This window comes from Homarus americanus, unplaced genomic scaffold (assembly GCF_018991925.1).
Source record: "Homarus americanus isolate GMGI-L3 unplaced genomic scaffold, GMGI_Hamer_2.0 scaffold6317, whole genome shotgun sequence".
NCBI classification, from domain to species: domain Eukaryota; kingdom Metazoa; phylum Arthropoda; class Malacostraca; order Decapoda; family Nephropidae; genus Homarus; species Homarus americanus.
In genome coordinates this window covers 3,557,681-3,576,716 of record NW_024730668.1, presented here as the reverse complement: position 1 = coordinate 3,576,716, position 19,036 = coordinate 3,557,681, and the positions used below count along the sequence as shown (strand labels likewise).

General features: G+C 37.1%; 1 protein-coding gene across 1 annotated transcript in view; it reads left to right on the top strand.

Annotated features, from left to right (window-relative positions):
- Positions 1 to 14: 14 nt before the first annotated feature.
- Positions 15 to 19,036, top strand: part of LOC121867183 (WD repeat-containing protein 75-like) — a 24,396-nt gene continuing 5,374 nt past the window's right edge. The window contains exons 1-12 of the mRNA XM_042366976.1: positions 15 to 151; positions 3,678 to 3,768; positions 6,937 to 7,050; positions 7,176 to 7,379; positions 7,643 to 7,743; positions 8,606 to 8,787; positions 9,910 to 10,065; positions 11,636 to 11,826; positions 12,731 to 12,915; positions 14,799 to 14,959; positions 17,232 to 17,418; positions 18,568 to 18,749. Of these exons, the coding sequence (XP_042222910.1) occupies positions 36 to 151; positions 3,678 to 3,768; positions 6,937 to 7,050; positions 7,176 to 7,379; positions 7,643 to 7,743; positions 8,606 to 8,787; positions 9,910 to 10,065; positions 11,636 to 11,826; positions 12,731 to 12,915; positions 14,799 to 14,959; positions 17,232 to 17,418; positions 18,568 to 18,749 (1,870 nt within the window). The 5' untranslated portion in view covers positions 15 to 35. The remainder of the gene's footprint in view (positions 152 to 3,677; positions 3,769 to 6,936; positions 7,051 to 7,175; positions 7,380 to 7,642; positions 7,744 to 8,605; positions 8,788 to 9,909; positions 10,066 to 11,635; positions 11,827 to 12,730; positions 12,916 to 14,798; positions 14,960 to 17,231; positions 17,419 to 18,567; positions 18,750 to 19,036) is intronic.

The window sequence follows — 19,036 nt, the reverse complement described above, 5'->3', positions numbered from 1 at the left end:
ATGTAACCCTAATATAAGGTGTACAGGTCGCCACCATGGACGTGGACGTTAAGCCATGTGTTAGTGTTGATGACAAGAGATTAATCCACTCAGTTCAAACAGCCGGGGGGCCACTAGTGAACATTAAACCCTTAATATCTACAGACTCCAAGTAAGTTAATGATGGGTTTATTGGCTCCCAGATGACAGCGCTGCTAGACTACTTCATTTTACTTTCTTCGGTTAGGTAGAACAGTAAAATTGAATCTATAAGAGGCTATAGCTCTGAATTTTTGTTGTGTAGTCGTACTAGACATGTATTGGCACCAGAATGGGTATTATTTTAATTTCGGTCATCCAGGAAATCGTAGGAATTTAACCTCCACAAGAAAGGGTGGGTCTCGTCCCTTTCTTTTAGGGTGGCTACCTTAGGTTAGGTTACATTAGGTTATGGTATTATTTTACTTCTGAACATTGCTCCCTCGAAAGTTATAAACTACTGAAACATTTAGATCTCGCTATTCTGGCCATTTTGATCCCCATATATACATGGCGGAAATGGATAATAACGACACAATTGCTTTTAATTAATTTTAAGTAGTTTTCAGTTATCGTCGCATCACGCATGCGCAATGTTGACTGACATCATCCAGTCGCGACCAATGAGGTATCGATTTCATCACGCATTTTTTTCAACCAATCGCATTTGATTTTTCTCAAAGGGAGCAGCCTGGGTATGGTTTTAATTTCAGTGATCAGTTTCACAATGGCTGTGGTAGAGGTTGGTTGTCGTTTGTGCTCCTATGATTATTTTAAGTTTATTTCCAAGTTTTATGAGAAAGACGATCATTCTATCCAATTCTTACGTATCCCTGGTCCTTCCACTTCTAACTAAGGTACTGTACAGGTATTGTATTTTCGAACATGACGCACCCCAAAGTTTTTAACTACTGAAACATTTAGGTTAGTTTAAGCTAACGCCTACCGAGGGTCTGCCCCCGGCTAGGGGTCAGGTTAGGCCTGCCGGGGTGTCCGGGGATGGAGCCCCCCAGCTAGGAGTTGGGTTAGGTTAGGTTAGGTCAGATGACTCGTTTTTGTTTTCTACCCCACCCAAAAACCCCGATTTCCCATGCTCTTCCTCATTATAGTTGGGGGGGGGGGGCAAAAACTAGCAATTTCCGCCAAAAATGAAGATTAGATTTGTTTAAAGCACACCAAAATACACTGGAAAAACATATTTGTCAACCCCTAGGGACTAATGTCCTAAAGTAAAAATTTACCTTGGTTAGTTTAGGTTACATTAGGTTAGTTTAGGCTACATTATGTTAGGTTAGGTTGGCTATCTAAATGGTGTACCTCCAACTCAGCCCATCTAAAATAACCAACTCAGCCCACACAGAGAATATTTACATAAATATATATTCTCTACCTAGGATCATAAATCACTTACAGCGGGCAGGATATGAAGGATGAGGAAAACTGCAAGGTACAACAACGTGAACAAATTATCATATGACACTAAAGTGATGCCTCTACGTGTTTTGTACGTGAAGAAATTAATTTACTGTAAATACTCCTCCAAAAAGTATGCCAAATCACTGTTTCATATGTGTTTTTACAACCGACCTACTCAGTCCGAGCTTCAACAAGGTTACTTTCATTGGTTCCACATATCAAAATAAGTACTTTCTGTTTAATATGGTGGGGGTCCTGGGGTGGAGGCCCCCCCCCCTGCTAGGAAGTTTAGTAAAGTTTGGTAGGCCTCTTTGCTTGGTTAGGTCAGGTTCTATTGGGTTCTGTGCATTTTCGTATCATATTTATTACAGTGGTCCCTTGGTTAACGAGCACAATTCGTTCAAGAAGGTTGCTCGTTAACCGAAACCATTGTTTCAATGGGTTTTTGGGTAATTGGTTCCAGCTCATGGAAAAATTGCCTAAAATCAACAAAAAAGGTATTACACTTACTTTGAGGTGTGTATGTAGAAGGCTCCTGGATGATGATGATGGGAATGAGAATGGGGGTGGGGGAGAAGAGAAGGCATTGGGATGGAAGAGACTTCACCCCATGGCGCCATTTCACCCATAAAATGTTAGTTCTCTTGGTGTAATTCAAGATTATTTTCTTTAAATCAACACTGCACTGCATTATATATTGTTAATATGTAAAATAAATTTCAAATTGACCAATAATTTGCTTAGAAACACAGAAAAAAGCATTTAGTTGAAGAGAGTCAAGAGCAAGATGTTACCTCCACTGAAAAGACACAGAGACTGACGCCTGTATGGTGTGTTGACAGGCTGTGTGGCGTGCAAAAAACTAGCTTACTATACTTCAATTATGTTCAATAATTGTTAAAATGACTAAAAAATTTAATATAAAACTTTTAAAATTATTGAATAGTATAAACTTCTTGATATTTACTAAAATAGTAAGGAATTTAAGCCCTAGAACCGATTACTGTATTGGCGGACCAATACTACAGCTGGTGGACCGCCAAAAGCAAGCGAAAACATGTTGAGGTCGGCTCGTAAAAAACTCGTTAATCGAGGGATTGCTCGTTAACCGAAGTTAAGAATCTTATGGAAGGTAACTCATTAACCGAAATCTCGTTAACCGAGGTGCTCATTAACTGAGGGATCACTGTACTTTCTATCATCCAAAGAACATCTGTGGAAAAATGAACGAAATTGAACAACTCATTTTGGTGTTACCCATCTGCTGCAGGATTACTAAGGAAAATGTAGTGTTAAATCACTAGGAAAAAACTCAAACCTTTGAAAATCTGACCTAATCTAAAGTGACGAATACTGTACAGTAATAAAGAAGCTTATCTTATTTAATGGATTGAGGGGCAATAAGTGATTCTCTTCTTGTTTTTGTACACAACCAAGGTAATCATATGCAACATTTTTGTTCTGAATCTAACACTTTTAGGGGTTTTCAGTCTTAACTGAACTGAAGTATTTAATATACCATATGTCTTGAAAATGTCAATTGCAGCTTCGTTATTCTCAAGAACGTACTGAATGGTTTTCCTTTCAGTCGTAGAGTATCTTTCACACAAGGAAGCAATAACGGGAATGAAAGGCCACTTCTAGATGAAGTTTTTGTGCATATGTAATTCTCGTGAGAAAAAGTACTGTCCTTTGATTGGTCAAAGCTGATCATTCTGAAGCTCAAGTGAATGAGAATTGAATATAAATCCTGCAAAAGTGGTTTTAGTGAACTTAAAATCTGTCACAGTTGTTGTAACATGATCTTGTCTATATCACGTACAGAAAAAGTAAACGCGTCTTGTTTTCTTTGAAATGAAAAAAATATATATATATTATGTGCTCCTCCATCAGTTAAATAAGGTAAGATTTATGTAAAAATGAGTACAGTACTCTACTGTATTACAATTGGTTAGGTCAGGTTCTGAATATTTTTTTTTTTTTGTGTGTGTGTCTTAATCCCTCATTTTCTTTCATTTTCAAAGCCTTGCTTACTTTGTGAAAAACCATTGTCATATCTCCATAAATATACATCAGCGCTGAGAATAAAGGTCATATTAGCCGAATTACCATGTGTTTCTAAATATTAATGTTTTCACCTTTGAGTAGCATTTCCTTATAGTACTGTACTTAAAATACATTACAGTAGTTAAATACTGTAGTAATTTATTACTGTTGCAGAATTTTGTTTTCTTTTTTTACAGATTTTTATTGACAGCATCAGAGAGAAATATCAAAGTATTTGGGACTACCACTGGAAACCTTTTAAAAGAGTTTATCCACCATGAGGCCAAGGTCAGTGGTCAATCATCATTTTGAGCTTCACTTGACTTAAATCTTACTTCTATTAACATTATACAAAATGGCCAATGTTTAGAAAAAATTCTAAAGATGGACTAATAAAACCAGTTAATTTTTTAGAGGTATCACAAACTAGTAGGACCTATTTTAACCTAACAAAAGCTACCCCAAGGTTATACATTTAGTCCACTCTCCTTTAATATCATGAAGGTTTAGTGCTCCTGGTCATGTAATTTTTCAAACATCAGCCATTTTGCAAAATTCATGGCCATCTTGCTGTTATAATATTTATTTTATTTATTACTAGATGGGGAACCTGGATTGTGTTTTGTTTTTTTAAGGGATGTTCTATACCCAGTGCCCATGACTACACTGTCAGCTACATTGCATCCACTACACAATTTACACATACCTGGTACATCCACTACACTATGGTATTACCTGTATTTACATAGCATCCACTGCACTATCATCTCAACTATGTCCACTTCACTACATCTATTACACTATATCAGCTATATTATCACTTTAAAGTGGGGCATCAACCCCTGCATGGCTAATCTCCCCCACAAATGGCCACAAATTGCCAAATCCACGAATAACATTTGCGAAGGGAACATTTTTACTGTGTACAAAGACATGTATATTCCCTTTATGTGTTTGCCATTAGGACAGTTATTTCTTTTACCTGTAGTATTATATATGTGTGTGTAAACACACACACACAAATTTTAGGGTAGACTGTCACGTTTTTAATAAATTTCTTTCTGATTATTTGTGAGAGTATTTTCCCATTATTTTTTATTTGTATGTGTTTTAATAATAATAATAATAAACGGTTTATTAATAAAGTTGCAGCCGGTGACTGAAAATATACAAACTTACATGTGATTTAGACATCATAATATACATTCAATACATTTAAAGGGTTGTACAGTACATAAATCAGGAGCTGTTTATTATTTTAACAACAGATGGGATGGCGCTGTTCTTATATCAGTGCAGGCTCTTATGGGCTGAATTTTGTTGTAGTGGCAGACTGCTAGAGGTGGGCGGGGGACTGCCAGTGGCAGTAGGTGGCGATGACAAGGATGGTGCAGTAGTCCACTGCCAAATCCTACTAGTGCGTGGTGGTGGAGGTCTCTGTGGGATGGCATTTCCAGGGTGGAGAGAGCATTGTTGTAGCCCGAGTAGTCTGTGCCGAGCATGATTCTGCAGGCCCTCTTCTGTACTTTCTCTAGCTGACGTTGTTGGGTAGAGTTGAGAGAAGACGACCAGGCTGGTGACGCATACATTAGTTTGGGGAGAATAAATGCATTGTAGATTCTCCTCAGCTCTGGCGTGGGTGCCCCAAGTGACCTGAGTCTTCGTAGCATGTAGAGTCGGTACGAGGCTACCTTGATTGTGTTGTTTACATGAGCCTTCCAGTCCAGTTTGTGGTCTATAGTTACACCCAGGAGTTTGGCAGACTGCACTAACTGGAGAGGATGGGCACCCACTGTGACTGCTGGGGCTTGCACTGGAGTGGTGGCGATATTGAAGTGCATAACTACGGTTTTGGTGTGATTGATGGTAACCTTGTTCTCCGTAATCCATGCCTGTAGCCTGTCCAGGGTGCCTTGTAGCGATGAGTAGTCCGGTGAGGTGTTGTCCACTGTAACCCCCACAGTGCATTCATCTACTTACTTCCACCTGTGAGGAGTGTCCGATAGAGGTGAGGTGTAGGAATGTGGAGACAGAACCCTGGTACCTCACTGCCTGACGATGCTCACTCAGGAAATCAGTGAGCCACGAGACCAGGTTGGTGTTTTGTGTGTGCGTGTGTGTGTCTACACTCACACATGTTTACAATACAGGTAAAGGAAATTGCTGTCTCTAGAACGAATGGCTCCTTGTCCCAGCTGCGAAAATGCCGGCAACTTTAAAACTACCCACAGACATTCTTGGGTACATCCAGGGTGTCATCCGCCAAGTAAAAATCCGTGAACTTGGGGGCCTCCTGTACTGTACACTACAGGGTCAACTTCCCCTTATAATTTATTTATTTATTTATTTATTTATTTATTTTAATAGGTTCCACATTTGAGAGAAAGGTAGGGCTGACCCCGAAGTCCCACCTATTAGTACTTCTGGGGTGTATTCACCTATCAGTGCCAAATTTAAACTCTGCCTTGAAAACTGTAGATACATTTTGTAAAAAGATAAACAAACAGAGACTGTGCATTATTCCAGGGTAGCCAGAACTGAAAGAAAAAACACATTCTCTTTTCATTCACTTATACTTTTACTTACTGTATATTTTATTTACCATGCTGGTCAAGCTCCAGAAGTGGCTGTAGGGGACTGATGGTCCTTGAGTTGTGCCACAGTAAAAAAATATAAATATTTGCAGGTAGGTGGGTAATCTTTCATTACTGTACCTCAGGAAGTAGCAATTCTGCCTTGTAATCTAAGAGGTCACTTGGAAGTCCTACATACAATGCCCAGTTCCCACTCTGTAAAAGTGGGTTGGTGATAGGAAGGGCATCCATCTGTAAAATTTGCTTTAGATTTGCCTAATAGCAAACATGAGATTGCTGTTGGGTAATCACAGCTAATCCATGCAAACTTGGAAACCTCTTATACAGGGTTATTAGGCAAATGGCATGCTGTTCTCAGTCGTGATGAGGTTACATTACATTAACTGGAACAAGAGGTTCCAGGCAAGTTGCCTCCCTGGCTGCTTCTTAGTACAAAAGGTAACAAAGGTAAATCACCCAGATTTTATTAAGGTATGGGAGTGCATTCTATGCCATAATGTTTTTGAAAATATTGCTTATTAAAATTTCATTGAATTTTATTGATGTTCAGTTAAATATTATCATGTAGAGTGGAAGTCTGAATCACTGCATGGGGGCATGTGACATGATTTTTGGAGTACTGTACAATGTGAATAACTTCCCAAGGGGAAGTATGGTAGGTGAAATATAGATTAACATCAAGGCATAGTAAAAATAGGTCTTCTGAGTAGTACAGTAATTTCCTTGGCAAAATGAAATGAGGTTTATAGAGTAACAGCCTCAAAACAAATGGGTTTTACACATCATGTATGGTTGTACTGTACTACTGTCATTATTATTACCAATATGTATCTTTAATCTGTTGAACTTTGTGTATCTTCAGGTCATTGGTGTGATGCCATCCGGGATTGTAGATGACCAGTATGTGTCATGTGATGAGAACGGTGTTGTGTGTTTCTGGGATTTACATAATGAAAATAGAAATGAGGAAATACAAGTAAGTACTGTACAGTAATTACAGATAATACATAGCTATGTAAGATGATCATTGATATTTTCTTATGATTAAGAAATTAAAATAGTTTTGATAATGCAGTATTTTCTGTTTTGTTTTTTTTGCAGAAGTTTGCCTTGATCAGGAATGAAAAAAAACTCAAGTCAAAGGTTGTATCCTTCCATTTCTGTGCTAAGCTTAAAATATTGTTTGCAGTACATCAACGTGACAATGAGACACAAAAAGGATATTTGCTCAAGTACATGTTTCCTCCTCTCGACACCATTAAACATTCTGTTGTTTCTCCAGATGTATTGCTGGGTCCAGGCCAGGTAACAAACACTTTCTTAGATTACTTATGACCTTTTAATGGATTATACATCCCAGGGCAATGTTGCTTTATGACAATACAAAAACTTAAGAGACATTTTTATACATGTGTATATATATATATATATATATATATATATATATATATATATATATATATATATATATATATATATATATATATATATATATATATATATATATATATATATATATATATATATATATATATATGTGTGTGTGTATTTCTGAATATGTACTGTAGTTTTCAGTTTCAAATTCTGGGGATTACCTAGCACATCTGTCACCAGAGGGACTCGTCATTTATGGTGTGGGTGTCAAACTTCAAGATTGTAAGCGGAGAAGGTAAAAATTTAACTGTATTTTACTGTATTATCCATTCTTCCCTTGTTATTGTGAGGAGTAGATGAAGGGGGTACAGGAACCTCATAACAAAGGGACGATGGATTGCTTGGAGAATATACTGTAGTACTGTATACAGTTCCAATTTAGATTTTGACAGAAAAGGGCTAAGACAACAATGAGGTACAGTAGATTCTGTACTTCCACCCATGCTTGATCATATCCTCAACCTGCATATGCTTCATATCACTTCACTGTTCACCCAGCTGGGATTATTAGCAGAAACTACTGTACTGCAGTTCTTGATGTTATTTAAATAAAACTGCTTAAATGCGATCATACACTAATCAGTTTGCAAGGTTAGTTGTTGTTATTTACAATTATTTGAGGCTGAAGGGAAAGGCTTTGAATCATCATTAAACTTTTTGATGAAAACACCAGGTTGGTTTCTTATTGTGCTTGAACTCAATATAAAGCCTATTCTTGTTCTTTGTTCAGGTGGGGCATAGGGCCAGATAGAATTCATATTTTCAGTTCTTGTATTCTATTTAAAAGTGAATTAAGTTTGGATAGTTTTGTGTTATGATTATTTTTATAGAAGATCAAGATTTCTGTTATGCTAGGGATTTTTGGGTGTTTTTTGTTAACATAATATTTCAAGGGGGTTACAGTATTAACTTTTTCATGTACGTAATGGTTATTGTTAAAAAAAATGATTAATACAACCATGAAATAACAAAACTCAAATGTACACTTACATTTTTCATAGAAGTACTGTACTGTACTGTACTGTACAGTATATCATTTTCTGTTCAGAAATTAATTTTTTATAAAATATATTTTTTATTTTATGGTCTTTTTTCAGGCATCTGGTTGACACTCGCTTCCTGACTTGTCTGGCCTTTCATCCTACTCAAGATGTGATAGCAACTGGGGACATTACAGGACGTATTGTTCTTTGGTATGAGTTTGCATCCGCCACACCTACAAAAATGGAACTCCACTGGCACATGCTGCCAGTGGTTGATCTTGCATTTTCTTTCACAGGTTAGTTGAATTAATCTCTACTTCAGTGGGAGGTGATGTATAAGTAATCTCCCCATTAGCTGGAAAAAATCTCACATCCACAGAATTTTCCAGGTATTGGTGAATGTTTCTACTTCTAAACTATGCATCTGGGATGGAGCACCGTTGTTATAGGGAATTAACTGCAGTCAGACAGACACATTGGTATTTATTTATACAAACATTACTGTACATGTACAGTATATTGAAAATAAACAAATTACAGTATACTACTGTACTGTATATATGTACACTATACTGTACTCACCAGCAGATGCTGTTGTCTTGAGCTTGTGATGCAGGCTGGCCAAATGGTGATATGATGCAGGATGGCTTACCTTTATCCTGTACCATCTACTGTAGCAGGTGTTGCTAACTGTTACTCTCCTCTCCTTCTCCATGAAGGAGGAATTGTACACACACTGTACGAGTATACTATACATACACCCTCTACACACTAACCTAAAGGGTAAACACTGTCCACTCTGCTATATACAGTACTGTATGTACAGTACTTCTCATTTACAGAGTGTACAGTATAGTGCTGTATACGTAACTGTATTCACTTTTTACGTCTTAACAGTATTCTTGGCTGATTGTATCCTGGTACAGTAATGTACAGTACAGTACTACTTCATAACATAGATCATTTGCAAAATCAACAGTGAGCGAATGAACAAGCTTGTACAATGGTAGCAAAAAATGAACAGTGTCATGATGCTAGAGTGAAGAGATAGACCGAAATATACATCAGCCAATCATAATGCATCCCATGCAATCACATGACAGTAGTACCCAATCATAGCACACACATATTGAGTTTACCCACCCACGGGTTTGACAAATGTTGGCAATCTCTTGGAAATTTGTTTGACTTCCCAGAATGAATGGAATTTTCTCGGAATACTCAAATAAAAATCCAGGTAAAGGAAAGTTCCAGGGATCAAATATTCCAGCTAATTGGGGATATTACTGAACTAGTTTTAGTTTTTTCCATCACACAGATAAAGTATATTGGAAACACAAACTTTAATTGTTTGTTATATGTTTATTATCTATTTATTCATTTATATATTTATACCTTGTATATTTTTTCTTTTTCAGGAAATGTACTTTATAGTGGTGGAGGGGAGAGTGTGCTAGTGAAGTGGCAACTCACTGAACAGAAGCGTTACTTTCTTCCACGCCTGGGGATGCGCATCAAGTTCATAGCCACAGATACACTGAACAATTATGTAGTAGCTTCACTTTCTGATAATGGTATGTGTTGATCACTGGTTTTTCATGCACCAAAGAAAACCTGTTCAGATCTAGAAGTTTTATTTAGAAGTACATTATAAGTATAGGTTTAGGTAATTGTAATGTCGGGTACCGGAGGGAAGGGCCCCATTGAAGGTCCGACGACGGTCGAGTCACTCACCAGTTCTCAGTAGACTGTATCAGCAGACTGTAGGACCCACATTTTGACTGTAACCACCCGATGAGTGTCTGTGGGATAATGAGACCCTTGCATTTAGGACTCGATTGTTCTTTATTCGGTCAAAACCTGCAGAGTACATATTACATATATAACATATGAGATAACAATTTTACTCGTACGTTTCTTCACTATTAACAACTACATATGATATATTTGAGTAGAGTAGGATGTTAAACCATATAAAAACTTACGTGTTTCGGGCCTAATGTAGGACTTATTAGCTCCCTGACTTGTTAGCTCACTGGACGGCTAGAGACTATCTTCTGAACCCCACAGGGAGCGAGTTAACCCCGAGGCGAGGGCCATCTGTTTCACATTTAACACCTCGGCAAAGTTCGTTGTAAACACTCACTCAGTCTCTCTCCTGTCTCCTTTTCTCTCTCTCTTCTAGTTTATCCTACTGTGGCAGTAACAGTAATAATTAATGCACCATCAATATAATACCTATGGAGTGACATAACTGTATTACAGTGGTCCCTTGATATAGCACAAGAATGGGACTGAGAATTACCATGAAATGGTGAATCACATCATATTGTTTTATATATTTCAATAGGGAATACAGGGTATGGGACTGCAGCCCCCTAAAATATAAAGAATTTCCTTGAAGACTATATTTTTTCACTTCAACACTAATCCCATCATTTCGAAACACTTTAACAAATTATAATTCACCTTGAGTCTAAAGAACTGCTTCTTGGACTATAGTTGTTCAAATTCAAGGTGAGCTGATGGGGCAAAAGAACTCTGGGTGTCATGACTCATAAGTGATCTGCGTAGATGTTGCTGGCCAGTGCTGCCGTTAAGTGAGGGCATGGAAAACTTTTACGTTTTCATCAACATAAGAACATAAGAATGGAGGAAACTGCAGCGAGCCTATTGGCCCATACTGGGCAGTCCCATTTACACCCAACCTCTATCAGGCTTGATTGTCTTTGTTTGACATTAAACCATAAAACATATTTGATGAAACAAATTAAATTTATATGATTCTTCTCTTAGAATTGAAAAATTTAATAATTATCTAATGATCATTATACACTAGAGGTTATAGCCTCAAGTTAAAAACGTCACAAGTACTGTTTACTATATAAATAATATACAGTATATATATATATATATATATATATATATATATATATATATATATATATATATATATATATATATATATATATATATATATATATATATATATATATATATATATATATATATATATATATATATATATATATATATATATATATATATATATATATATATATATATATATATATATATATATATATATATATATATATATATATATATATATATATATAATTTTTTTTTTTTTTTTTTTTTTAGGCATTGCAGTGATTTCTTCAAAGGAGTTCAGATTTGAGGGGATCATCCAGGGTCTCTCAATGAACATAGAGAGGTCCCGTTCTTTTCCTGCAGGAATTATTTATGACCCACGCACCAGGGCTATTATCTTAAATGGCAGGATGGGTCATGTTCAGTTTTATGACTTTCACCACAGCAGCCAGCTTTACCATGCAAGTAGAACTAATATTTATTATGTACTATCACTAGAATATTTGTGGGTACATCATTTCTGTTTGTTATCTTAGACCTTTTATGTTGCTGTCTACACTTACCTTGCACCACTGTACCTTACACTAACCTTTTTCTTAGAGGTTTCAGTACCCATTCATCCACCCCTCACAATAATGGAGGGTATGGAAAGATAGTAGATACTGCACATAGAATATGATTATACATAAGTCATATCATCATAGTAAATGGTGTAACAGTAAAAATAAATGAAACTTCAGTATAGTTAAAGATATAGTTATACACTGGAGTCTTTCCACTCATTGTACAGTATTTAGATACAGCTCCACAACTAAGGAAACCTTTATTTACAAATTTACTCCTTTTCTCTTCATTCAAGTGAGTAAGGTCAAAATTTAGGAAAGAAGGAATCCCCCAAATTTTCAACAGGATTCATGCACATCTTTGTATCCCAGAAAATGATTTTGCTTCAAGCCAGGGGAAAATCTGTGTGGGCTAAAAGTAGATAATACCCTGGCAAGGAAAAAGGATTACTGCCGACTGTCATTACAGTATTACAGATTAGAACAACATTAATTCCTTGTGTATGGGATCCCCTCTGGCTGAATAAAATAGTTTGGCATTAGCCAAATATGATACTAAATGTGGTGTCCCCATAGTGAAGGGGTTAAATACCGAAGGCAATTCAAGTTCCTCCTGGTTTACTTCCTTGTTTTCCCCTACACTGGTCTTGTAATACTGAAGAGATATTAGCTGATACATTTCCAGGGTTGTGAGCTGTTTAATTACTAGTACAATAATTTACTGTACTGTCCGGAATTTTGGTAATGCCTTCTATAATCAGCTTATAATGGAGATTAATAAAAATACTCTTTTTTTTTCCAGTTGGATATAACAATGAATAATTTCTACACTCAAGAGAGGTTTGAGGTAATTCAGAACACGGATGTGGAGCAGGTGGCTATTTCCCAAGATGGGCATTGGCTGGCCACCTTTGAATACAGAGAGGATTTGCAAGCCTCTTCAGAACTCCGTCTTAAATTCTGGAACTTTGCAAAGGAGGACCAGAAGTAAGTATGATTTTCTTAATTGCATTGTTAGTGAGGTCACACACACATATATGAGTAAAATGTGTTTCTTGGTGCTCCAAAGTGATCAGGGGACAATTGTGTTACCCCTTCATTCACTGCACTGGGATTTATCAACAAACATTCAAGTGATCATTACTATAAATGGTTAGCACATTTTGATCCAGAGGTTTATTCCAAGGAAAACAAACAAGATTTTGAGTAACAATCTTCAGTGGAAAAGATTGGTTGCCCAGATTTCAGTGCCAAGACTCGATGCCAACCGTTACAAGTAGCCTGTGGTTATGTCCACAGGTCCTAGTGTCACGGCTGACCTGAGCCATGGGAGGGTCGCTGACTCGCTGCCAACCATTACCAGTGGCTATGACCAATGTTGACATACACCCACTAGTGAAATACTCCCTGTTCAGTTTAACGTGTGGCGATGGCTATCCGAGCAACAGTGCAATTATGTTATTAAAATCACTGAACATATTTCATGCTTGAAGTCACAGACAAGGACATCATATACAGAGACTCGTCAGGATGCACCCTCTCCCCTTCCTTAGCCACTTCACTAATGGTAACAACTGAGCAAACTAACAGTCAATTTGCAACTATACGTTAGACACTGCTTGACACTCCCCCCATCTTGACACAACCTATCTTCCTGCATACCTACTAACCCCCTCTCCCACTGACTTAGTGCAAGAATTTGAAGTAGCAAGGCAACTGGACAAATTCAGGATCAAGTGCCCCACCACCCCTATTGACCTACTAATGAAACTCTACAAGGAGTTTTCCCTAGACCTAACTAAACCCTTCTGCTCCATTATTAATGCTTCCCTCAGTCAAGCAAGATGTCCAGCTAACTGAAAGACTTCATATGTGTCACCAGTGCCAAAGTCAACAAGCCCACTATCCTTAAATGAGTTATGGCCCATTGCTATTACTCCAATACCCAGCTGAATCTGCATAAGTTTCGTTTTTGACTGTGCTTTTGCTGATATTGCAGGCACTATAGATCCTCAGCACCCACTGTCTTGTCAGCTTTCTCGATTGCATATACATCAGAGCTTTTTCTATTGTTACTGTGCCACTTATAGTATGTTACTTGTACGAGTATATTGTCAATCAAGTACAGCTCCTCCCCAACTTAAGACTTACTTGGCTTACGACCACCTGCACTTACGACCTGCCTCAGTCGTACCAAAATTTTGTCAAATTACGTATTTTCGAGTCCCAATGTCAGTGTACTGACAAAATTTTCACTTGTAATTCACTTTAAAATGACTGGCAAGCTTAAAAGTGAGAGTTTTGTGGTGCTGAGAAGAAAAAGGGACACCCATTTTTAGATTTTCTATGTATTATTTAAGCATTTTCGACTTACAACCATTTTGACTTACGACCTGGATTTGGGTCCCTAACCCCGTCGTAAGTCGGAGAGGAGCTGTAATCCATTCCCCAATTATGTAACTTTCATCATCACTGTTGACTATATTTTCAGCCCTTTGGCTGCCAAGATTATTTCAATGAACCATTAATTATTATTACTATTACTTGTACACACACACACACACTTTTCTTGTACAGTGTATTTAAATTTATAAGATATACAGGTGCTACAGCATTTTAAGCTCAAATTCACTTAATAACTTTATGCAAAAGGGAGGATCAGTTAATACTTCATTGATTTAATGTTTGCATTTTGTACATATTCAAAATTAATGAATATGATCTTATGAAATAAAGATAAGTCCGTTGCTATATATACAGTAGTGTTAAATATTATTTTTATATGTAATTAATTTTTTATTTGCCTTATATTTTGGACAATATTGAGCAACCTCTGTGTTTAGATCTTTAACACCTAAACTTGTCTTCAGCTGGTACCTCAACACCTCTATCGAAATGCCACATGATAAGTTTGTTAATGGCATCATGTTCCAGCCAACTCCAGCAGCAGGACAGACACCACTCTGTGTTTCATGTGGAGATGATGGAAAGTTAAAGATTTGGAAGGAAAATGATACTTCTGATTTGTATGGTAAGTGTTTGTGTGTGTGTGGTTTTTTTTTTCATATGAGATTTCTTCACATGAAGAATATACACTGTAGCTGCACCTAAAACATCTTGAAATAAATAATTCTGCCCTTCATGATACAAGGCAGGGTCGATGGAGTCATGTATATTAATACGTACTGACACGTACAAACATTCTCAGATTGAGTCAATAAGAAACATCAAGTGAAGTATATGCAGTACCGTACAGTAATAATTTTATTCCTGTACTTACAAGAAACTGGATGAGATGGGAAACAAAGTGAATAGTATGAAATACTAAGACAACATCTATAATAATTACAATAAACCCTTCCCATTCACGGGTTTGCGATTCGCAATTTCGACGATTCGCTGTAAGCAGATGGTGGCTAGCTTGCAAGCTTTTCAGCACAGTACAACGAGTCACCCCACACAGTATCTCGTGTTGTACTCTCAAAACTGTAGTGCTTCTGTGTGAAATGGCCCCTAAAAGACTGCCTAGTGTCAGTGCGAGTGATGCTAGTGGAGTGAAATGTAAGAAGCAGAAGTCAGTGATGTCTCACAAAGAAAGTTAAATTATTAGGCAAGTTAAAGGAGGGGATGAGTGGTGCCACGGCTGGACGGTTGTTTGGTACAGGTATACAGTAGTGCACTAAGGTACTATAAGTTTGCTGTTTGCACCATTCCTTGGAACCTATCCCTTGCGAATAACAAGGGTTTACTGTACAGTCGACCCTTAACATACACGGGGGTTAGGTAACAGAGATACCCGCGAATGTTAAGAATCCGCGTATTTTTGCTGCCCCCCTTAAAAACACCCCTGGCCCCCCCATGTCCTTATTTAAGTAAAGAAAAACACAATGTACATGTTTACAAACACTTTATTTAATATTAAAATGCAAAAAGAGCTATAAAAACAATTAATAATGTACTGGCTGGCATCCACTCGTCCCTGTTCCCGCCTCCTGAGCGTTAACACTCGTCCCCGCTCTATCCTTCTGCCTCCACATCGTCACTCCTGCCGACAACAAACACAAATGTTTTGTGAATAACTGCACCTCCACTTCCTATGTACAGTACTGAACTGTACTGTGCTGTGCATTTTTGCAAACAATAAACATAGCAAGAAAAGCTATAAAAAAAAGAGATAAAAATTTCACTTTACTGTACCGTACCTATCCTCGGCGACAGGAGGGGGTCATCGTCACTCGTTTCCATAACGGGTGGTGAAGTGGGGGCGACGATGGGTTCAGCTGCTTCCTCACTGCCGCCAGTGATGGATGGTGTTGTATCTCTCCTTCGGCGATCAAAGAACATGGTGATGGGGAGTTGTCGTCTCTTTTTTTTCATCTCTTCCATGATGTTTTTGTATGGAGCAAAAACGTCATCCATCCCTTGCATGAATTTCAGGGCACGCACCATGGAGGGGTCCATACCATAGGCCAGGTTTTTCAGTGCCTCAATATACCTGGTCATCTCCCCCCCAACTTCTCCAGCGTTATTTCTTGTAGCTCTTTGATGCTCTCTTGGGGATTGGTAAATGTGAGTAACAACTACAATACTGATGTCAACACAAGCGTGGTTACAGCGAAACCGACTGACTGAGGGAGCGCGGGAACGCAGGGTGGCGTGGCGGTCGATGTGTGTGTGTGTGGTGTGTGGTGTCGCGCGCGATTTGAATGTATATTCCTCCGGTGGCAATCCGCGTATTTGCAAATCCGTGCATGTTAAACCCGCGTATGTTAAGGGCCGACTGTATATTACTCAAGTAATGCATTAACTCATACCATATAATTGGAGGTATGCTCTACGAAAAGTTAATGAAATAAGTAAGTATACCAGTACTGTACTCGTAAAAAAAAACACTTTAGATTAGTATATTGTGTTTTCACTATTACTTCAGAAAAATTATGGAAATAGCAATAAAAGATTTAATTTAAGGGTTTTTATTGGTAAATTAAAGAATGGGACCCCAAAAAATTAAATTTGAAAAAAATATTTTCAAAATTTTGGGGGGAATAAAACCCTTTTATAAATTGAAGACTACCTTTATCTTTTATGTTTAAATTACAGTCCATTGTGTTTGACATTTGGCTTCATAACACAGCATATTCAATATATAGCTTTATGATATGCAGTAGAGAAGTGAGAAGATAAAATTCTGGATAGTGCTGCAGGTGCATGGTCATCCTTGGTAATTGTGTATATATAATAATCTCTTAAAGTTATGTATCTCCTGATATGTACAGTATTCACATAATAAATCCTCTTTACAGGGAAAAAAAGTTCCTGGGGTTGCTCTGGCACAGGCTTTTACCGGCACCTACCAGCAACAGCAATATGTATATCTCCTGATGGCTCACTCATTGCTGCTGGTTTTGGCAGCATTCTTACATTCTGGCTGCCTGAGAACTGTCACCTCAAAGGCACATTGTCACAGCCATATCTCACTGAGAAAATAAAGTAAGGAAATAAGTCTTTGTGGTTCTGTCTGTTGCACTGTTAGAATTCACTCTATGAGCATTGTTAATGGATTCAAAACAATACTGCTTATACAGAAATATGAGACATTGTATACATTGGTTCAGGTATAAAATATGGGCACAGTTATTCCCATGTGGTGATGGTGAAGCTTTTAGATGATGTGGAAGCCATGTTTCACTCATCAGGAGTTTAGGATCTTTTTGTTTATACCGTAGGTTTCTTTTAAGTATAGTACAGTATGTATATATTTAATTTTCTAATTAGATATAGTTTATATTATGAGGCTTAATGTATTTATCACTAAATACAGAGTAAAATAATTGTAAACTAAATAAGCGCTACTGAAGAATTAATTGCCATATTGTACGGTGTAAAAGATGAACTCACATTTCAGCAGGGAGTATTTAGGAAAAAACTTTTGAGTGTATTTTTTGCCTGTAGCTAGAGTTTTCTTAAAATGAAGGTCAAGTCAGATACAAAGTGTTAGTACACTACTCACTCAGCTGTAATTGTTATGATCGTTACTCGTATTGAGATGTTCATACTAAGCACTTCAAAAACACGAAATGGCAATTGAATTTAAGTCTTTGTTGCACACAGGTAGATAATGTTATGTACTAGTGAGACATTACAAACGCACAGTGATGGCTGTCAGCATTATTTACCGTTATCATAATTTTAGGTTTCTTTCAAAATATAAAGGATGTTTCTTAATAAAAATTATAAGATAAATGTTGCAGGATTGACATAAAGAGTTTAGAAATGGTTACTGCTTACCTCTGTAGAGTTGGGTGTTGTTAGATGTTAATCATCTCAGGTTATCAGTTGGTATAATTCCAACTTTTATATTTACAATAAAACCTTTTTTAATTAATGAAAAGTAATAATGTGATTTAGTAAACAATAATATATTTATAATTCTGAAGTTGGGCTATAAGTAGAATTTAGCCTGTAGAAACAGCAACTGGGGGCTCATTAGCCTATGGGAGACCATAAGTTCACATATAGACCAAGTTTTTGTTTGCCATTTTTCAGAAAAAGTTAGTCTCATATGTTATAAAGTTTGGTATTTTAAAATTTATTATATAGACATGTTTAAATTTAATAATTACTTTGTTTTATGTACAGACAGATTGAATTTGGTCATGGTGAAGGCTGTGGCTCCATGGTTGTAACTCGCACTGAGAACTGGGTGTGTTCATGGGATCTGTTTACCTGCACACTCTACTGGAGAGTCAGCATTTCCTCAACATGTTTAGCAGCTGATCCACTGTCTTCTCACATGGCTGTCTTCTCAAAGAACTGTCATGGTAAGATTTTTTCTTGCTGAATGATAATTATAGATGATCCATAATATGTCCACCTGCAGTTAATGCTTTTGAGTCAGCTCTTGTCAGCCATGCAGGCAGTACATCACATACAGGTTCAGATAGCAAAGGTAAGTTGTATCTCTTCTTTCCTTAAATTACATTATCACCTTTATGATCACACAACTTTTTAAGGTACCTCATTGTTACCTGTACATTTATGTACAGTCAACAAAATTATTATGTTATAAAAAGTGATACACCAGACCAAGAATTTTGAACATCATGGG